The sequence below is a fragment of the Python bivittatus genome, unplaced genomic scaffold (assembly GCF_059951505.1).
Source record: "Python bivittatus isolate LINGU-HERP-01145 unplaced genomic scaffold, Pbiv_v1 ctg000560_np1212, whole genome shotgun sequence".
Classification (NCBI taxonomy): domain Eukaryota; kingdom Metazoa; phylum Chordata; class Lepidosauria; order Squamata; family Pythonidae; genus Python; species Python bivittatus.
Window position 1 is genome coordinate 8,050,413 of NW_028277083.1, and position 17,910 is coordinate 8,068,322.

General features: G+C 44.3%; 2 protein-coding genes across 4 annotated transcripts in view; both read left to right on the top strand.

Annotated features, from left to right (window-relative positions):
• The window catches only part of APOLTP (apolipoprotein lipid transfer particle homolog), a 64,797-nt gene extending 63,398 nt beyond the window's left edge, over positions 1-1,399 (top strand). The window contains exon 64 of the mRNA XM_088148126.1: positions 219-1,399. Coding sequence (XP_088004252.1) covers positions 219-232 — 14 coding nt within the window. The 3' untranslated portion in view covers positions 233-1,399. The remainder of the gene's footprint in view (positions 1-218) is intronic.
• A 1,516-nt stretch (positions 1,400-2,915) lies between these two features.
• The window catches only part of MARF1 (meiosis regulator and mRNA stability factor 1), a 34,383-nt gene continuing 19,388 nt past the window's right edge, over positions 2,916-17,910 (top strand). For 2 of the 3 annotated variants that reach the window (XM_088148127.1, XM_088148128.1), the window contains exons 1-15: positions 2,916-3,012; positions 6,549-6,750; positions 7,653-8,336; positions 9,366-9,540; positions 9,684-9,910; positions 9,999-10,116; positions 10,532-10,704; positions 11,637-12,071; positions 12,263-12,429; positions 12,510-12,668; positions 13,175-13,364; positions 14,135-14,313; positions 14,643-14,723; positions 14,893-15,129; positions 15,737-15,856. In XM_088148127.1, coding sequence (XP_088004253.1) covers positions 6,607-6,750; positions 7,653-8,336; positions 9,366-9,540; positions 9,684-9,910; positions 9,999-10,116; positions 10,532-10,704; positions 11,637-12,071; positions 12,263-12,429; positions 12,510-12,668; positions 13,175-13,364; positions 14,135-14,313; positions 14,643-14,723; positions 14,893-15,129; positions 15,737-15,856 — 3,089 coding nt within the window. In that variant the 5' untranslated portion in view covers positions 2,916-3,012; positions 6,549-6,606. Of the gene's footprint in view, positions 3,013-6,548; positions 6,751-7,652; positions 8,337-9,365; positions 9,541-9,683; positions 9,911-9,998; positions 10,117-10,531; positions 10,705-11,636; positions 12,072-12,262; positions 12,430-12,509; positions 12,669-13,174; positions 13,365-14,134; positions 14,314-14,642; positions 14,724-14,892; positions 15,130-15,736; positions 15,857-17,910 lie in introns of those variants that run through there. The other variant, XM_007422001.3, reaches the window with a different exon arrangement.

Genomic DNA, 17,910 nt, shown 5'->3' on the forward strand with positions numbered 1-17,910 from the left:
TCTTGAAGTAGCAGGCCTCTGGGAGGCAAGCCACTCTTATTTCAATCTTTAACACTTTTCAATTCAAAATGGAAAGTATCATTTATCGCGGGGATCACAGGTTATGGTTTTGTATGGTTTGCAATACCCTACTGTAAGCTGCCTAGAGTCACATAAATGTAAGATGTGTGGCTATATAAATCAAATGAATAAATAATGACAATTTTATCTCATTTTAGAGATGGCAAAGTGAGGCTGAGAAGCAGCTGGTTGCTTAAGGCTGCGCCTGCAATAGAGGGAGGGACCTTCTGCTTAAATCTCCCACTGACCCAAGCTCAACTCAAACCACAAGCTTGATCTAACCAGCTTCGTCCTATATTGACTTAGTGAAAAGTTTTGAGGAGCCGTTAAGATTAGCCTTGACCGTTGCAACAGCTGCCGTCTTGGAAGAAGTCCTTTTTCCCACCCCAGACAGCTTCTCCTTGTGTTTGCCACATTAAAGAACATCCAACTTGAAAAAGCATCTGGCAAAGTAACATTTCCAGTGAAAGGGTTGCAGAACGTTGAATTAGATCTTGTTGTCAACAGTTTAGAGTAATTTTCTGGAAGATTTGTTCTGGAATATATTTTTTTTCCTGCTGCTCCTAGTGACTAACAAAGATTTCAACTATATTCATCAACTTCTGAGTTAATTCATGTTGGATTGGAAAGGGCATCGTCATTTGAAACCATCTTTTCCCTCCATGTTCCGCATGATGGCTTGTCTTCAGAACCTCCCCATATTCAGACGATGCGAAAATCCATTCTCTGAGAACTTTTAAACCCGCAGCTTGGAACATACACCGGCGGGGATACCTTGGAAAAATCTCTGAGGAACGGCTGGCCTGCTGTAGGACTTTAGAATCGTAAATGAAATAGTTAAATAAAAAGCAGTGAGGGCCACGTGGTAGCATATTGTTAGAGCGCATATTTACTAGAGCATATTAACAAAGTGCTTGTGGTTCAGTCTCAAGAGGATGTGGGTTGTACAGCAGGTGTCTGACTACAGATAAAAGTTGCTGTACTTTGAAAGGGGGGAGAGGAATGGTTTTGAGATATTCAGAAGCCACCGAGTGACCTTGTCATGAAGCCGCCTACGACCCAAGTATAACCAAAAGCTAATTAGCATAGTAAAACGCACACCTTTCAGGTAGAAATTTTAGAAAACATAGAGCAGGCTAAGCTTATTATGGGATGTTAGTAAGTAACATGGAATCAAGTGCGTCTGCGCAATAACGTAACTGATCATGTTTTTTAACATGCCTACTTCCCTACTTCTGACAAGTGTAACAGTTGATGTAAGACTTTGCTCAAGGTTCCTCTCCTTAGAGAGACGGGACCCTTTTTGCGGAAGCCCCTCCGTAAAAGGAATAAAAGGATTCCCCAACTCGGTGTGTCGATTGGACTTTGCGTGCCGGGTAGACGAACCTGCCCCTCTTTTGTGGCCAACAGCAGAATTCAAATGTGAAATAGTTGCAGTTGTTTAACTGGGAATACCCCTGTGCGTGCGGAGGGAAGGTGGGGAGCGTTCAAGATCCCTGTAATGGGCAGAAGGAATAACCTTGAGGAATGGGAGGAAGAGCCCCCACCGAGAAGACGGTCTGATAAAGGAAATCTGAGGGCAGGGCAGGAGTGTAATTTGAGAAAGCGTCTCAGACAAGTCCCTCTCTGGTTCATACAAAGATAAAGGGAGGGAGGAGGGAGGCACAGTCAGACTTGCAAGATTGTTGTCAGCATTCCAAGGTAGACCAGACTAGGAAACCAAAGACACACAAGCTAATACTACTTTTATTATAAGGTTACAGTAACAGAATCTTGCAAGTCTGAATGTGCTTCCCCCTGCCTTCCTTTATCTTCATGAGAACTAGGGAGGGTCAAGTCTGAGACGCTTTCTCAAATTACACTTCTGCCCCAAACTCAGATTTCCTTTATCAAACCGTGGTCTCGGTTGCGGCTCTTCCTCCTGTTCTCAAAGTAATTCCTTCCGCCCGTTATAATTCCCGTGGTGATAACCCATCCCCACCCCAGTCATGAATGGAGCAACAGGGCCTTTAAATTACATGACTGCATAATTGACTTGGGAAAAAAACAGGTGAGGACTTTAGTCACATCTCTGAAGTGAGGGAGATTAAACAGCCACGCGCTGTCCCACAGGGAGGGTATATGGAGAGTGTAGGAAACCTGCACTTCAGCTAGCCTGCCAGGAAAAGGAACAGACATCAGTCCAGCTGGGGATTACGTGAGCATGTGCGTAGTTTCATTAGTGCCTGGATGGGAGACCACCAAGAAGGCCCACCTCTGTAGGCTGAACCAGAAAGTGTGTTTGTGTGTGTGATGTATATGCATGTGTGTATGCATGTATAAATAAAAGGCAGGATAAAATTTTAATGCTACTAATTATGTCAGAGGAAGAGAGAGAGAGAGAGATTATATATATATATATATATATATATATATATATATATATATATATATATATATATATTACTATGATATATATATATTTATATTATGATATATAATATATATATATTATATCATCTTCCTCTGATTATAAATATAAAGTAATAATACTTTATATATAAATAAATAAGTAAAAGGCAGGATAAATTTTTAATAATAATAAAAATAGTAAAGTCAGAGGGAGTCATGTTGATTAGAAAACTGCAAGGACCCATCCAGGTCTTCAGGGGTCGAACTCCAACCCCTGCTGGCTGGGAATACTGGGACCTGGAGTCCCAGCACATCTGGGGCGGGGAGAGGCAGCGTCCCTTCTTTCGCCGAACGGAGGAAGGAGAACGACCTCCCAGAACCAACGAGAGGGGTGGCTAGAGGGGCTTTCGCGACGCTTTTACGACAGCGCGCGTCGCCCTTGGCGGCCGGAAGCTCCGCTTGTCGCCGCGGAAGCGGAAGAACGCGGGGGAGGGCGAAGGGGGAGCAAAACAAAGAAGAGGCGGCGGCGGGCGCTGGGATGCGACGGGCGGCGGAGGGACGGTGAGTGGCTCCCCTTCCGTGTTCACTCGACACGTTTCCCTTCCAGGCTGCGCCCGTCCCGCGGCTGGAGCGAGGCGGTTGCAGCCGGCCGGGTGAGGGGCGTAGGTGAGCCCCGCTCTGGCCTCGGAGGCGCGACGCGCAGGTTGGGCGGGACGGGGAGGCCCGTTTGTGGGCCGGGCCGGGCCGGAGCAACGCGCTGAGGAGGCAAGCCCGCTTTAGCTCTCCCAGGGCGGAAGGCGCGTGTGAAGCAGCGGGCGGTTACTCCACGGAAGTGGTTAAGTTTGCTCTGGGGACGCCGCCCCCGCCTGCCTGCCTTGCAGCTTCGGCTGTGGCCAGGGAGGCCTCCCGGTGGATGAATATCTGCTCCTTAGGAGAACTTGGGGCGGAAGTATGATACGGGCTTCACTTTCAGGGGCTTAGAAGCTTTTCTGTGACTGTCTCCCTGGAGGTGGCCAGGGAGAGAGTAGGTGCATTCTCGTTATTCATGTATTTACGCCATTTAGCTAGCCGCCCATCTTGAACCAAACTCTGCGCAGCTCACAACCCCAAAATAAAACGATATCTATTTTAGAGGGGGTGTCCGAGTCAGTGTTGGCTCCTGAGGACTGCCTGGACTAGTCCCTGCAGTTTTCTTGGCAATGTTTATCTACAATAAAAACGGGAAGTCCAAAAGACCTGGCCCCAGAGCTAAACTTTCCCATGCAGCTCCTAACAAGTTCTCACCCTGTCCCAGCACTTGGGGGGATAGCCAGGTCTCAGGTACTTTTTGGAAGGTTGAAAGAGTGGGGGCCTGCCAGACCTCAGAGGGAAGGGTGTCCCATTGGGCTGACTGGTAGTTTACCTAACAAGCCACAATGATTTGCAATCACACAACCTGTTAAACTACAAAAAAATTCTAAGCAAGCAAGGTTGTCTCTGAGAAAATGTTGATGTGCAAAGGTTCTGACCGTGTTTGTTTGTTTTTGGTGCTTTCAAGTCTGTTTTTTGACTCCTGGACAAGTCCCTGCAGTTTTTCTTGGCAAGGTTTTTTGGGGGTGGTTTGCCATTGCCTCATTCCTAGGGCTGGAGAGAGTGACTGGCCCAAGGTCACCCAGCTGGCTTTCCAGCTTAAGGAGGGACTAGAATGCATAATCTCACAGGTTTTTTAGCCTGGTGCCTTAACCGCTACACCAAACTGGCTTTCCTGACCTGATTAAGGTGGGAACTATTTAGGAAGGGTGGAAGTGCAATTTCTTCCTCAGTTCTCCCTGGAAAGAAGAAGGCCTGAAGGTGTAGAAATGGGTGCAGATGACAGTTGGGGGCACAGAGAGGCAGTGCAGCACTCTCCAGATGCTCAGAAGGCTCTGGGTGTATTTTTGTCAGCTGATTTAGTTTGTGCCCCACCTTTCCACCAAGGGAAGGCACCTGAAGCAGCTGATAGTAATAGTCCCAATTACAGTAAAATAGAAAGGGTTTCAGACTTCTTGCTTTAGCAAGCCAATAAAAACCACAAGCATTATAGACTTGCCCAAAATACATTGAAGGCAAATTAAAGGTGCTGTAATAAAATTTAAAAAGCAAATTAGCGAGCATCACAAAAGGCAGCACCCAACTAAATTGCCTATATGTCAAAGGCATTCCTGTTTAACAATATTTTCTTCTTGTTCTTCTATCGGTCAAGCATGCTCAGTCACACTCCCCTTGTGTTTTTTTTTTCTTGCATACACATGCATGCTCCAAATATATTGCTTTTTATCCATCTTTCCCAACACATTAATCTCCTGATATGTTGAACGATATATTCAGTCACCCTGGGTGGTGGTTCATGAGAGTTGTAGGCTGGTATATCTCGGGTAGGTTAGGTTGGGTTCTAAAATGCTCTGTTGTCTCTAGAAGGAGTTATCAGGAATACATTTCCTGTCCAAATGCATTGCCTGCTTTGTGACTAGTTGCAAGGGAAGAAGAGACAAGAATCTCCCACCCATTCTTCACATTTGATACATTAGATTTAAATACCTATATGCTGATTTTTCTGGTTATTGGGCTTTAAGGATGCTATTAATAGTAATAATAGTGGCATGCAGATGAACTCGAAAATATTCCCCTGCTCAGTCCTAGAATAGCTTTATACTCACTCCACCTTACCATATAATTCCCTTGTTGAACTGTTTTTTCTTCCCTATTTTCTACTGCCTTGGCTTCTTTATTATCCCTGGTAACTCCTTTGTCCCTGTTTGTCCTCTGTTGCTCTCATGGCCTTTTATATAACCCTTTGACTATTAATTAACCATAATTTGGCATGGTCTAAGAACACAAAGTATTGTGGTCTACTTAATTTCAAAACATTTTGGGCCCTAGCACCAATCATGGTGGTTCCTAATGTGATCCTTTTCTGTTAAATTCTTTTTGGTTTTCTTGTAAATGGGTGTGTGCCAAAACTCTCAAATTGTTTTTACATTTTAAAAACAACCGTCCTTTCTGTGGCAGCCTGAAAGTAGAGGTGTAGAGTGGTTGTATCCTGAACCACAAGGAGCCTGATGATAAATGGCACAATTGTTTTAGAGATAACCTGAGGAACTATACACAGTCACTGATGGTGTATGGATGAGGAAGAAAGGCAAAGAAGTGATCTTTTAAGAAATGTTTAAACTTTTCTAAGTTTCACTGTTTAAAAAGATAGCCATTTGAATGTACTTGCAAACTAGCTTGTATTAGTGGCTTAAACAAGGTTTGTTTTCCAGCAATAAAGGTTAAAAGTTGTAAATGATCATTCAGAGTGAGTTATCTTGGTTGCCTTTGGCCAAAGATATGAATGAACTGCAGGGAGAGTAAAGTACCATTGTTAAGTAATGTTTAGAAACATTTAGGGGATTACTGCAAATAGCCAAGAAGTTTGCATATACTTAATTCAGTTGTGCTACTCATTGATATGTCTATGCCTTAGAACTTAATCTTTAGCATCGCTATGATTCCTGTTTCTAAAAAGAACAGAACAATTGCTTGTTTGTAGGGTATAAAACCAAAATGGATTTTTATTTCACCTATGACCTGCCTTACAAGTTGGCTATCTTTCTGGTGTGTTTGTGACATACAAGCAAATTTCTGCAGCAGGTACTGTACTCAGTATTTAGGTAATACCCAATTGACTTGAATTGTTTCAGTTACTACTTCTGGGCCTCATCAGAGTAATAAAAAGTAAAAAAGTAATCAGGGTACTTTTAATAAGCAGTATGAAAGCATGACCATGATGATTTAGCTCCACATTCAAGCATTGGGTAGGGAAGCAGTGCCCCTCCAGGGTTGCAGAACTGCAACTTTTAGCACTCATGCCTAGCCCAGCTAATAGCAAAGGACTTTGGACTTGTGGCTCAGTGACATCTGGTAGGTCACAGGTTCTGCACACCTGCATGATTTCTGAAAATATTTGTTTTTTAGAATTATATTCTACCTTTTGTCCAGGAGCCGAAGAAGGTGATATAAATGTGGCACCCATGTTGAATAACTATGTTGATGATCGTATGCAGACTGACCTTGTAAAATATGCACATTTTTCACAGGTAGAGAGAATGAAAGAAAGGAAAGAGAGGAGAATGTTGACTTCTGTATGGATGTATAATGGAAGGAAATATAGCGGAGAACGTCTGTCCTAGATCACTCGGATGGCTTCAGTGGCAAGATAATGATGCTAAGCCCTGGCTCTGGAAATTTTCTAACTGCTTTTCAGCTACTGAACAGAATTTTCCTCTTGCTGCAAAAACGGTAGAGTATGGGCATACATTTATGACATTTGAAAGCGGAGGTGTGAGGTTTCTGAAGATGTGTAGCATTCCTCTTAAGCCATAACTGTGTTGTGCTGCATAAAGTTGCTTGGTTGTGCTTTTTATGCTTAGCACAGCTGCATGGGCAATTTCTCAACCGGATTCATTGCTAGGCACAGCTTTTACCCCTGGAGCTGTTCTCTTGGTTCTGGTGGCATCTCCTGTAGTTGCTTTCATCCTCTCTCTGATATTGCATTACTTACCAAGAGGTCCAGGCCTTTAGCTTCAGCCTGCTCTCTTTTTTTTTCCCACATGTTGTAGTACCTTTATGTTGTCTCCTCTAAGAAGGCTAACATATCAAGTAAGCCATGCAATAAACATATTGGGGAGGAAAAGGATGGTCTTTGGCAACAATCCAAAATGCATTGTTATGACATACATATAGGATTTTTTGAAGAAAGGCAAAGTCAGTTTCCTTCATATTGGTAACACTGATGGCAGTATGGCCAGCAGGCAAGTTGCTTGGAACTGTAGTTTTTTATTTTATTTTTCTTTATTCATCATATTCATAGTTCAGTAGCTCGTGGAGGGTCACCAGTTCCACTTCAGTTGTATTTCTCGTCTGTGCATGTTGATTACACAGCTCTTCTCATGCCTGCTCTTCTGCTTTAGCAAAAGTATTAAAACTCCAAAGGCTCTTCAAAAGATAAAGTAATTGTTTTACAGTATGAGCTTTTGTGGGCCAGAGCCAACTTCCTGAATGGCCCCTTCCATCTTTAGGATTCCAGAGCCCTTCAAACTTGGAATTCTTCTAGTGAGCTTGGAGTCTTCCAGCCTGAAATCCTTTTGCGAATCTTCAGTGACCTAACCTGACCTCCGTTTCTCACGCCTCTCTATCCTCAGAACAAGTCCATGGAGAGTAAGAAAGTTGCTCTTGAGTTGAAGGAGGCCCCATCAGCTCACCATGCTCCTCTCCAGCCATTTGCAGCCATGCCCCTCCCCGACGTTCATTCTCTCCAGCCAAAGCAAATCCAACTTCCACCCAATCCTAAAGTAAGCTGCTGTTCTCATGGCTCTGATTCTTCCCCTCGGGTTCCTCAGCTGCACTTTGGTGGTGGCGGCAACAACGGTGGTGGTGGCGGCAGCGGCGGCTTGATTCATTCTGGGACGGTCTTAGACCCCCCCGGCACTGGGACCATCACTTGGCAGATAGGGTCAGAGTTTGCTTGCCAGTCCTCCTCTTCGCTCAAGAACGCCCCAGCGAGAAGCAGCGCAGCCGGGGACATGGCTGGAGTGTGCCGGGAGAACAGTGTCCCTTCGTGCCCCCACTTTCCCTGCTGTGGGAAACTCCACTTCCAGGCCTGTCACGGTAACCTGCACAAACTGCATCCGTTTCCCACCCATCCGGGCTGTACGACTTCGGGCTATTTTTCCTGTTCCGAATTCAGTGGGGCGGCGGGACTGTCGGAGGATCACCTCACCCAGTCGGAGCGAATGTCTTGCGTTTGCACCAACTCGCTGCACCTAAAGGTTTCACCTACCGTATGCTTAAAGGGCTCTCACCACTGCACTGAGTGTTTAAGCAAGGTTTGTACTTCCTATTTATAATACGCTACTTATTAGGAAGGTTATCAGTTCAGATGCACAGGCAGGAGCTTTGGTCCGATGGCCACCGTTGGCCTCTCGAGAGCACATCTGGGTGTGGGGGCTCCACAAAATGGCTGCCATGGGTGGGGCATTGCCAATCAAAGAAATAACCATCTGCCAGCAGGCAAATGGGGAAGCATTTTCTAAGAATACCTCTGTGGGAGCTGAAGTAAATAAAAGTGGTGGTAGAGGTTGGTGCTGTGCAGTATGCCAGCTTCCTGTTTCTTTTTTTTTAATTTAGAAGAATGTTAACGCAACGTTCTTGTGGGCCAGGAGCCTGGAGGGCTGTGCTCAAGTGGTACTTGTTACCTAATATTTTTCTTTGTAACCTTTTTGAGTTGGTTCCCTGTAAGTAATGCTGTATTTCTACTGTAGTTTTTCAAGTACTTGCATTAAACACTTTTGGGTGTTTAATGTCATCCCTTCACTGTTTGGATTCCTTGGCTCTGGGACAACCAGGTACTTGAGAAGGAGAGCTTGCCATAACTTGATGACACCAGGTTGTGGTACTCCAACAGAGGGGGAGGATTGGCTTCCGCCAATCTGTGAGCTGGCCATTAACAACTTTCATTGGAAGGGGGCAGTTTTTTTTAAAGGGATTCAGTTCTCTTTGTGGTCAGGATGATGCCAACTTGGTAGTGCAATGCAGTTTTGGAGTCCTGTTTTCTCTCCAAGTCAGTGTTGGAGGACAAAATAGCTGAGTTTTGGTCTGGGTCCAGCAGAGCAATTATGTTCTAAAGTATTTGTACATGCAGATTCTGCTCTATTCTCACTTCCACTTTCTTTGAAGAAAGAAACAAAGGAGACAGAAGAGCTAGCCTTGCCAGAAAATTGACTGGAACAAATATGGAGATAAGATTCCACCTTTTATATAGTTAGCGAGCATGTACTAGATTCAGTAACACACCATGTTTCCATCTCTCTGTGAATGCTACGTGCTAAGGCAATGCTGCATGTTTTTCCCCACAGCCATCCAGAGAAAATCTAGTGGAGGCAGCTAAAATATGGCCGGATATTCCTCCTCCAAATACCCAGGTGGCGCCCCTCTCTCTCCCGATGTGTAATGGCTGCGGAACCAAAGGAGCAAGGAAAGAGAAAAGCCTCCTGTTGGCCAGCAGCTTTGGCCAGCTGCCCCCCAAACATGGTAAAGCCCTTTGACTTTGTCCTTTTCAAGGTACTGTGGCTTTAACCTTCCAGTTAATGGGAGAGATGTTGCATTTCCTTCTGAAGCACCGCCAGGGTAGTGTGGTTGTTTAAGGTGTTGGATCTTTCTCTTTCCGAGTGCAGGATCTCCAGAAATTGCCATCTCAAATCAGTTACTGGAAAACCTGCCTCCCATTGGAGTCTTCTGGGATATTGAGAACTGTTCTGTCCCTTCTGGCCGTTCAGCTGTGGCCGTGGTCCAGCGCATACGGGAAAAGTTTTTTAAAGGCCACAGAGAGGCCGAATTCATTTGCGTGTGTGACATTAGTAAGGAAAACAAGGAAGTTATCGAAGAGCTGAACAACTGTCAGGTGAGCTCTCAAAGATTCAGGAAAATCAATTAACTTGGGACCCGCGGTGTTTATCTTTTCTTGAAATGTAATTTTTTTCCCCCTTTAGGTGACTGTTGCACACATCAATGCCACAGCCAAGAACGCTGCTGACGACAAACTCAGACAGAGCCTTAGGAGATTTGCAGATACGCACGCTGCACCAGCCACCGTGGTTCTTGTGTCAAGTACGTATCAACCAAGTTCCATTTACAGGTCACTTTGAGTCTTGCTCAGATTTGAAATCCATCTGCTTAGTTTCATTTGAAGTCCTAAATACGGAAGCTTCAAAACTATACTCATTTGCGGTTGGCGTTAGAGGATTGTGGCATAAATTCTGCTCAATCTTGAGGCCCAACTAACCAGTGATTTTTTTTTTTCTCCTATCACCTTGAAATGATCATAACTTTAAATAGCCACTGTCCTGTGATGAATTTTGGCTGGTTTTGTCAATGGGAGCGGTAGAGTAGGGAGCAAGCAGAGTATTAAGTTGTGTTTCCATCCAAAGTTGCCCTGCAGACGCTTATGAAAAATGCACTCAGTGTCAAGTTTCAGAACCTTGCAGAGGTTCACTGACTTTGGTTTGGGCACTGTCTTTTTCAGCTGATGTCAACTTTGCCCTCGAACTCAGCGACTTGAGGCACCGCCATGGGTTCCACATAATCCTGGTACATAAAAACCAGGCTTCAGAAGCACTCTTGCATCACGCCCATGAGCTAATCAGATTTGAAGAATTTATTTCAGATTTGCCTCCAAGATTACCCTTGAAAAAAACAGTAAGTGATTCATTCCCACTGAGGCTTTGAAACGTAGAGAGGGGGGCAGTGGGGTGGAACAGGCACTCACGTTCGTTCCATCAAACAGATTTTCCACCTGCTTTAGCTGTTTGCTGCAATTGTTAACATGGGGTTACACTGAAATGTGGGTAAACAAGTAGGCTGTTGGAGTTTATCTTAAAAGAGTGACCTGGCTCTTTCACAATTAAGATATAACTTAAAACAAACGTTTTTCCCACGAGATGAAGCGCATTCTGACTGTCAGCATCCGTGTAAACCCTAAATGTGTTGTGCCTACAGAGGCCGGATTCAACTGTCCTATCTCTTTCCCCTATATAACCCAAAGGAGATCAAACTTGTCCAACCGAGTGCATAGTTTGCACTGCCATTTCATTCCAGGGGGCAAATTGTTGCACCTTCAGTGTCTTCTCCCCTCTTGGATTGGGTAGAGAGAGGGGATGGGTTGAGAGGGTGAAAAGAGATGTCGCAGTGCCCTGCCCAAGGCAACTGGCACAGAGCATGTATGGTTGCCCTGTGTCCCTGTGAAGCTCTGCAGATAATATAGGGGTGGAAGGTGAAGCTCTTACAAAGTGTGAAAGGGAGGTCTGCTGGAAGCTTAGATTAGCCTTCTCCAGTGTGGGCACTCTCTAGATTGTGGGTGTCAGCTCTCAGAATTCTCGGCAATGGCCATGGCTGCTGGAGAATTCTGGGACTTGAAGTTCCCCTCTCTGGGCACCCAGAGTTGGAGAAGGCGGATTAACTTAAGCGGTCTTTACAGGACAGGTCTCTGAGTTCAGCCCAAGATGTCTTTTGTCTTTGTGGGTTTACTGATCTGAAGATTCTTTTATTTTAAATTGTGAAAACGTTTAGCTCTGATGCTTTGCCCTGGCTTTTTTAGAAGAGTACCAAAGCCTTTTTATTCTCTAAAACAGGCATGTCATACTCTGTTATATGTTTACAACCTGCCAACAAACCGAGATAGCAAAAGCGTCTGCCTCAGACTTCGGCGTTTGTCAGACAATTGTGGGGGGAAAGTCCTGACTGTTTCTGGCAGCAGCGCGATCCTCCGTTTCCTAAGTCAAGATAGTGCCGAGCGAGCTCAGAAGCGAATGGAGAATGAAGATGTTTTTGGCAACAGGATAACTGTCTCTTTCACCCCCAAAAACCGAGAGCTTGCAGAAACCAAGAGTGCAGGTTCTTCTGCGGCAGACAAAGTGAAGTCTCCCAAGAAAGGGAACAGAAATGCAAAGCTGTGTCTCATGAGCAGAATGGCAAACGATCAGTCTTCCACCACCAAGACTGTGGTCGGAAAAGGCCTTCAAGGACATGGGTCCGTTCCAAAGAATACCACTGTTAAAAGCTTACAGGTATGAGCTTTACAGTTTATGGCTCTTCTGAAAAATCTAAAGCCTTCCATAGTTTCTGATCTGGTTGATCTTCACAAGGTTTTCATTTTTTAAGGTGTACTTAGGACATAATGAGTTGAGGATATCGCTAAACAAATGGCTAAGGGCCTTTTAAATCCCCTTGCTAACTAACCCTTTCTTTCTTTTTCAAGGAACTGTGTCGCCTGGAATCAAAAACAGGGAGAAGCTCGGAAAACCGCCAAGACCAGCTGAAAGAGGGAGTGACTTCATTACACAGCAACTCTACTACAGCAAGCTCTGTACCCCTGGCCCCCAAAAAGGCAGGAGTGGGGGAAGCTGTTCATAAAAGCAATCAAAAGTATGTTGAGAGCGAAGGCAGATTTTTGTCAAAAGTGGTGTCAGTGCGACGCATTAATTAGGCCTTTCTTCTTTATCCAGGAAAGATACAATGGCAGCCAGAAGCATCAACAGTTCCCCAGTAGACAAGAAAGAGAAGGAGAACACCTTCCAGGTCAGCTACCCTTCAGCTTTCAGCATGCTGACAGCCTCAAGACAGCACAGTCCCATTCTGATCTCTCAGAGTTGTTGGTCATCAAGGTACGCATCATTGTGAGGCTGTGTGCTGTTTTGTGGAGATGAGGGCCACATTTGACCTTTGTTCAGTGTGCACTAGGACAAAGCTGTGTGCCAGCCTCCAGTACTTCAACCCGAAAGTTCGGTATGGAATTCATAACTCTGAAAAAGATTCTGATTTGTGTTCTCTCCCCCCACAAAAAAAAATATTAAAAAGAGACATTGACACAAGGATTTGAATGGAATGAGATTGATATGCTACATTGAAAGGTGGGGAAGATGGCTAAAGTGTGTATTTGTCACCTCTTCTCTCAGTTCTTTAGTAAGAAATGTACAGTCTCAGTCTAAAGCACACAAGAAAAAATTAAATTGGAGGTAGAAGTTCACATGGAAAAAGAAGTTCTCTGGTTCCTTGAGACATCCTTTTGCTTGTAATTCTGTGAAGATCTAAAGGGGATTCTCTTTCTAAGCATATATAATGTATTGTACAATGAATGATTCTAAATTCTCTTTTCTCTCAACTACCCCAGGAGCGTGTCTCCAAACCTTTCTAACAGGTCTTCTCCGCTCACTTTGAATGTCATAAATTCTTCCGGCAATACAGACTGCCCAGATCCATTTGCAAATGGAGCAGACATTCAGATTAGCAATCTGGATTACAGGCTATCCAGAAAAGAGCTGCAACAAACTTTGCAGGATACCTTCACTAGGCACGGCAAGGTAAACAATTCGATTACTTGTCCCATCGCAGCTTTTGCAGTTGTGTGAGTCCATCAGAGAGAGGGCAGAATGTACATTCTGACTCTCTGGGTTGATCTTTTATGGGCGGTTTGCAGAAAATTAGCAAGGATGTCTCACTTTTCTGTTGTTGACCAGTAATCTCAGCCGACTGAAAATGGGAGTATCCAGGAGGGCATTTCTGGTTCTAAGTTCTGAACTTTGATTTCTTTAGATTTAGTTGGGTGCCTTTTGCAAATATCCCCAGAGTCTAATGAAAAAGCAGGTTTTGCACATCTGAAGTCTATTCTTCAGAAGTTAATGCTCCTACTTAAGCAGTTTGCAGCGTGAGCAGAAAGTGATAATTTTCTTTTAGACTGCATTCTGTAATCTTTTAGACTGGATTCATATCTACTGCTATGCCATAATGTAGTTTGCTTGCTTGGATCTGGTGTGTTACGTGAATCAGGCTATTCAGCAATCTGTGGCTTAACAGAATGTGTGAATTCAACCTGTATGTAATACTTTAGTTATAATACTATAAAGAAAGAAGTGTTTGCTCCAGACTTTTGGTCCGAACCACTGGTATACCACCATATTTGATTACCACTTCTGTTTGAAGTATTATATATTGCAATATGCCTAAACTTGGCTGTTTTAGTAGTTCCATGAATACGTGAGTGAGTACAAATTGCTTTAATTCCATCTTGAAGATGATAACATTTTATTTTCTTTTGATATGGTTTTCGCCTTTTTTTTTTTTTTCTCTCCAGGTAAAGAATGTAGAACTTAGTCCTCATACTGACTATCAGTTGAAGGCTGTTGTTCAGATGGAGAATCTTCAAGAGGCTATCGCTGCTGTCAACAGCCTGCACAGATACAAAATCGGTAACAAGAGGATTCAGGTCTCATTAGCTACAGGAGCTGCCAGTAAATGCCTGGCATTAATTAGGTAAAACACCAACGACTAAAATACGTTCTGTAGCACTTAGTACTCTGAGCTAAAAGCATTCTGTGAAATAGAAGTATTCTGAGAAAATTGGGGGCAATTGTTTTTAGCATAGGGAATTACAAAGGAAGCAATCTCATTCTGTTGGGGTGGGGGGGGATAGTTTTTTTTTTAATGTGTGTTTCACTCTCAGATTTAGCATGTTGAGGCTCATAAAGGACCTTTGCTACTTGCGGGGGTAGTTGCTTTCAAGAACAATCTCTCAGGTTTGGCAAAGGAAGGAATATAATGATGCCCAGCGCTGTTTCCTGACCTGCTGTGTCTCTTTATAGTTCAGAAGCAATGTCCATTCTTCAAGATGCCCCAGCTTGCTGCCTCCCTCTTTCCAAGTTCGCTGAGATTTATGAGAAAAAGTAAGTTTGAAATCTTGCACCCAAGGTCACTGATTCCTACAAGCTCAAAACTTGCTATTTGCAGTAATTTTGATCCGGAATTGAGTCCCCGCCTATCCTTGGATATCTGTAATATGTGGGAGTGGCTTCTTTTGCTTTTTCATTTCACTAAGTTGTTTCTGGTTTCTAGGTTTGGACACAAGCTGAATGTATCAGACTTACATAAATTAACAGACATTGTAGCGATCCGTGATCAAGGCAACAGTCGGCTTGTTTGCCTGTTACCCAGCAGCCAAGCTAGGCAGAGCCCTTTAGGGTCTTCCCAATCTCACGATGGCTCCTCGGCTAACTGCAGCCCCATCATCTTCGAAGAACTGGAGTATCACGAGCCTGTTTGCAAACAGCATTGTCTCAATAAAGACTTCAGGTAAATGTTCTTCCCCCTTCTCTGCAATCAAGCCCTACAGTCAAAGCTGGATAGCCCAGAAGGTTACACTTGATTCGATCAGTGTCTGAGTCAGAGTCTTGAAGGCCAGTTCCCCTGCAGAACTGATGGATTTTTATTCTCTTTTAAATGCTTTGAAATAACTTTGTTTTCAGGTGGCTTTCTGAGCTGAGTAAGTCCTTCAGAACATAGGAAGTTGCTCTCCACCGTGGATCAGTGAGCCTGCCCATGATCCACTCAACAGGGAGTTAGGCAGTGCAATTTAGAGATGCTGAAATTGAACCTGGGACTTCAGGTGTGCAAAGCAAAGGCTTTGCCACTGATCTTAGACCTATTTTCCTCCTTTCGTAGGTGTGGAAATTGTCAAGCCAACATAGATTAAATCCAGTCGTCTGCATAGTAGGAGGAAGAACTTATTAAACCTCTTATGCTTTATCGTAGAAGAACAGTCCGGTTTGGACTCATTTCAGTTCTTGTAAAAGTTTGCGAGATAACAAACATTTAAGCCGTGGGCTGTACTGGGGAGAGTTATATATACACATATTCTTTGCTCAGCCTCCTATAATATTTAATTTTGTTGCTATTCTAGCGAACACGACTTTGACCCTGACTCCTACAAAGTTCCCTTTGTGATTCATTCTCTGAAGACATTTGCTCCTCAAGTTCACAGCTTGTTACAGACCCACGAGGGGACAGTCCCACTACTGAGGTAAAACCATTGCTCTAACACGCAAAGGCTCTTAGAGAGCTCATTCCTCATGGAACCATCAAGAACATTGTTCTTTTCAACTCAAGGCCACAAAAGGGAAGCTCAGAAGCATCGAGGGGCTGCAGGTATCCCGTCCGATTTAGGCTTCTGTACAGCAGGTCCATGAGTGGCCCCATTCCTAGGACGTGCCCACTCGATCCCTTCCCTCGGTCAGTCCACTCAACATTGTGCAGCACAACATCCGACAGTCATTTTCTTTGTCTTCCAAGGCACTATGGGAAGCTGTCAGTTCCCTTCCCACTTCCTGCCTTTTTCCTTTTTTTAATTTCCCTGGGGCCAGGAAGGAGAATTAAAAATTCAGACAACCGGGAGCAGTGCTACCATGAACAGATGCAGGGTGGGTTTGGCCTTCTCCCCCATTTCCGTCTCGTTTTTCAAACTCAGCCCCAGAGACTGGGCAGTGAGCAGGCTGGAGGAGTGCCTAAAGAGGCACCGGGGATGTCCCTCCCTGCCAGCTCTTTGCATGACACGGGGGACAAGAGAGAGTTCAGACATCCGTGGGTCTGTTTGGAGCTCATTGTGATCCCCTTTGGATTATTTGACCCAGATAATGAAGCCCTCCCCCCCCCCCCGGTTTCCAAGACAAACTCCTCCAAGCCATGATTCAATTATACAGGTGGTGCAAAGTGAGTCAGTATGAAATCCGATTCAGGAAAATTCGTACTAAAAATTGCCCCTGGTCATCCCTGCCTGTCTCTTTTCCATAACGGAGCTGGGTCTGTGACAGAAAAGGACAGTTAGCAGCGAGGAGGCCATGCCAGGAACTGCATTTTGACTGCCAAACGGTCTCCCCGCCCCCCCCTTGCTCCAAAGACAAGTACGCAAATTACACCCTGTCCTGTTTAGAGCACCTTGAACTTTATTCGTTTGGGCATGTCAGAAACCACAGAGAATTATACTTCAGTTATCCTGTTCTTAATTTGCATTTTCCTGTCGGCCCGGTTGCTTCTTCCCTCTTGCCTGAATTGCAGATTAATGGATTTCTTTATTCCACGTCTCTGCCTTTTTCTCTCCCTCTCTCTCTCCTTCCTTCCCCGCTGCAATTGTTTAGATAGTGTTTGAGAAAGAACCTTCTCTCCCAGGGCTTTAATTTTCTCCTTCCCCTCCTCTTTTCTCTGTCTTTGTCCAGCGCTTAAATTGTAAATCTGCAGGCAGAGTTTGGTCTTCTTTAATATAATTGTTGCACAGACTAGCTGGCTGTTAAGACAGCTTAGAAATGGTTACTCTATGTTTATCAACATCCAACTGTATTTCCTGTATGTCATTCGATCTTAAGGCCCTTTGAGAAGTTAGCTCCTATGAATGGAAGAAGGCAACATCAGTCACGGTACACTCTCATACATGTGAAAAGGCTAAGGGTGTGTTCTTGCATCTCTGGCCAAAGGTCATTTGACGTGATACCAAATTTTCTGTGAAACCCTCAAAACAACCTCACATCCCAGTCTGTGTGGCTTTAATGTGAAGGTTTGATTTGGTGAATAGAAAAGAGATGTTGGCCTGTTCCTTGCCAATGAGCATTAGGATGTTATGAAACCACACAACCTCCCCAAATTATTCATTATGGATGATGAATATAATAGAACTGTCCTGAGCCATCGGTTATAAAATGTGCAGTACATCGAAAAGCACTGTGGTGCAGAAGGAAGACGTGAGCGGTTGTTTCAAGTCTGTTCTAAGTCCTGGAAGCCTCTTGTCCCTTCACTCACTTTCAGCCAGGCCTGTTTTACGTGGGTAAAACTGGCAACAGAGCATTATGGGTTATATCTTAAACTCCTTAAAGAAAGGGAGGAGATACCTCTAACTCTTTAAATTAATAATAGAATGTTCAGAACGGATGTGACTCCACAATTCCTCCGTTCAGGATTCTTACTGATCTTTACTAATCCACTATTGCTGCAGTTAAGATCCAGTCAAAGTCATACCGCTGCCCGTTATGTTTAGAACATATTGAAGGGGGACAGTTGATTGCGTCTGATTTCCAGTAGTTACCCAAG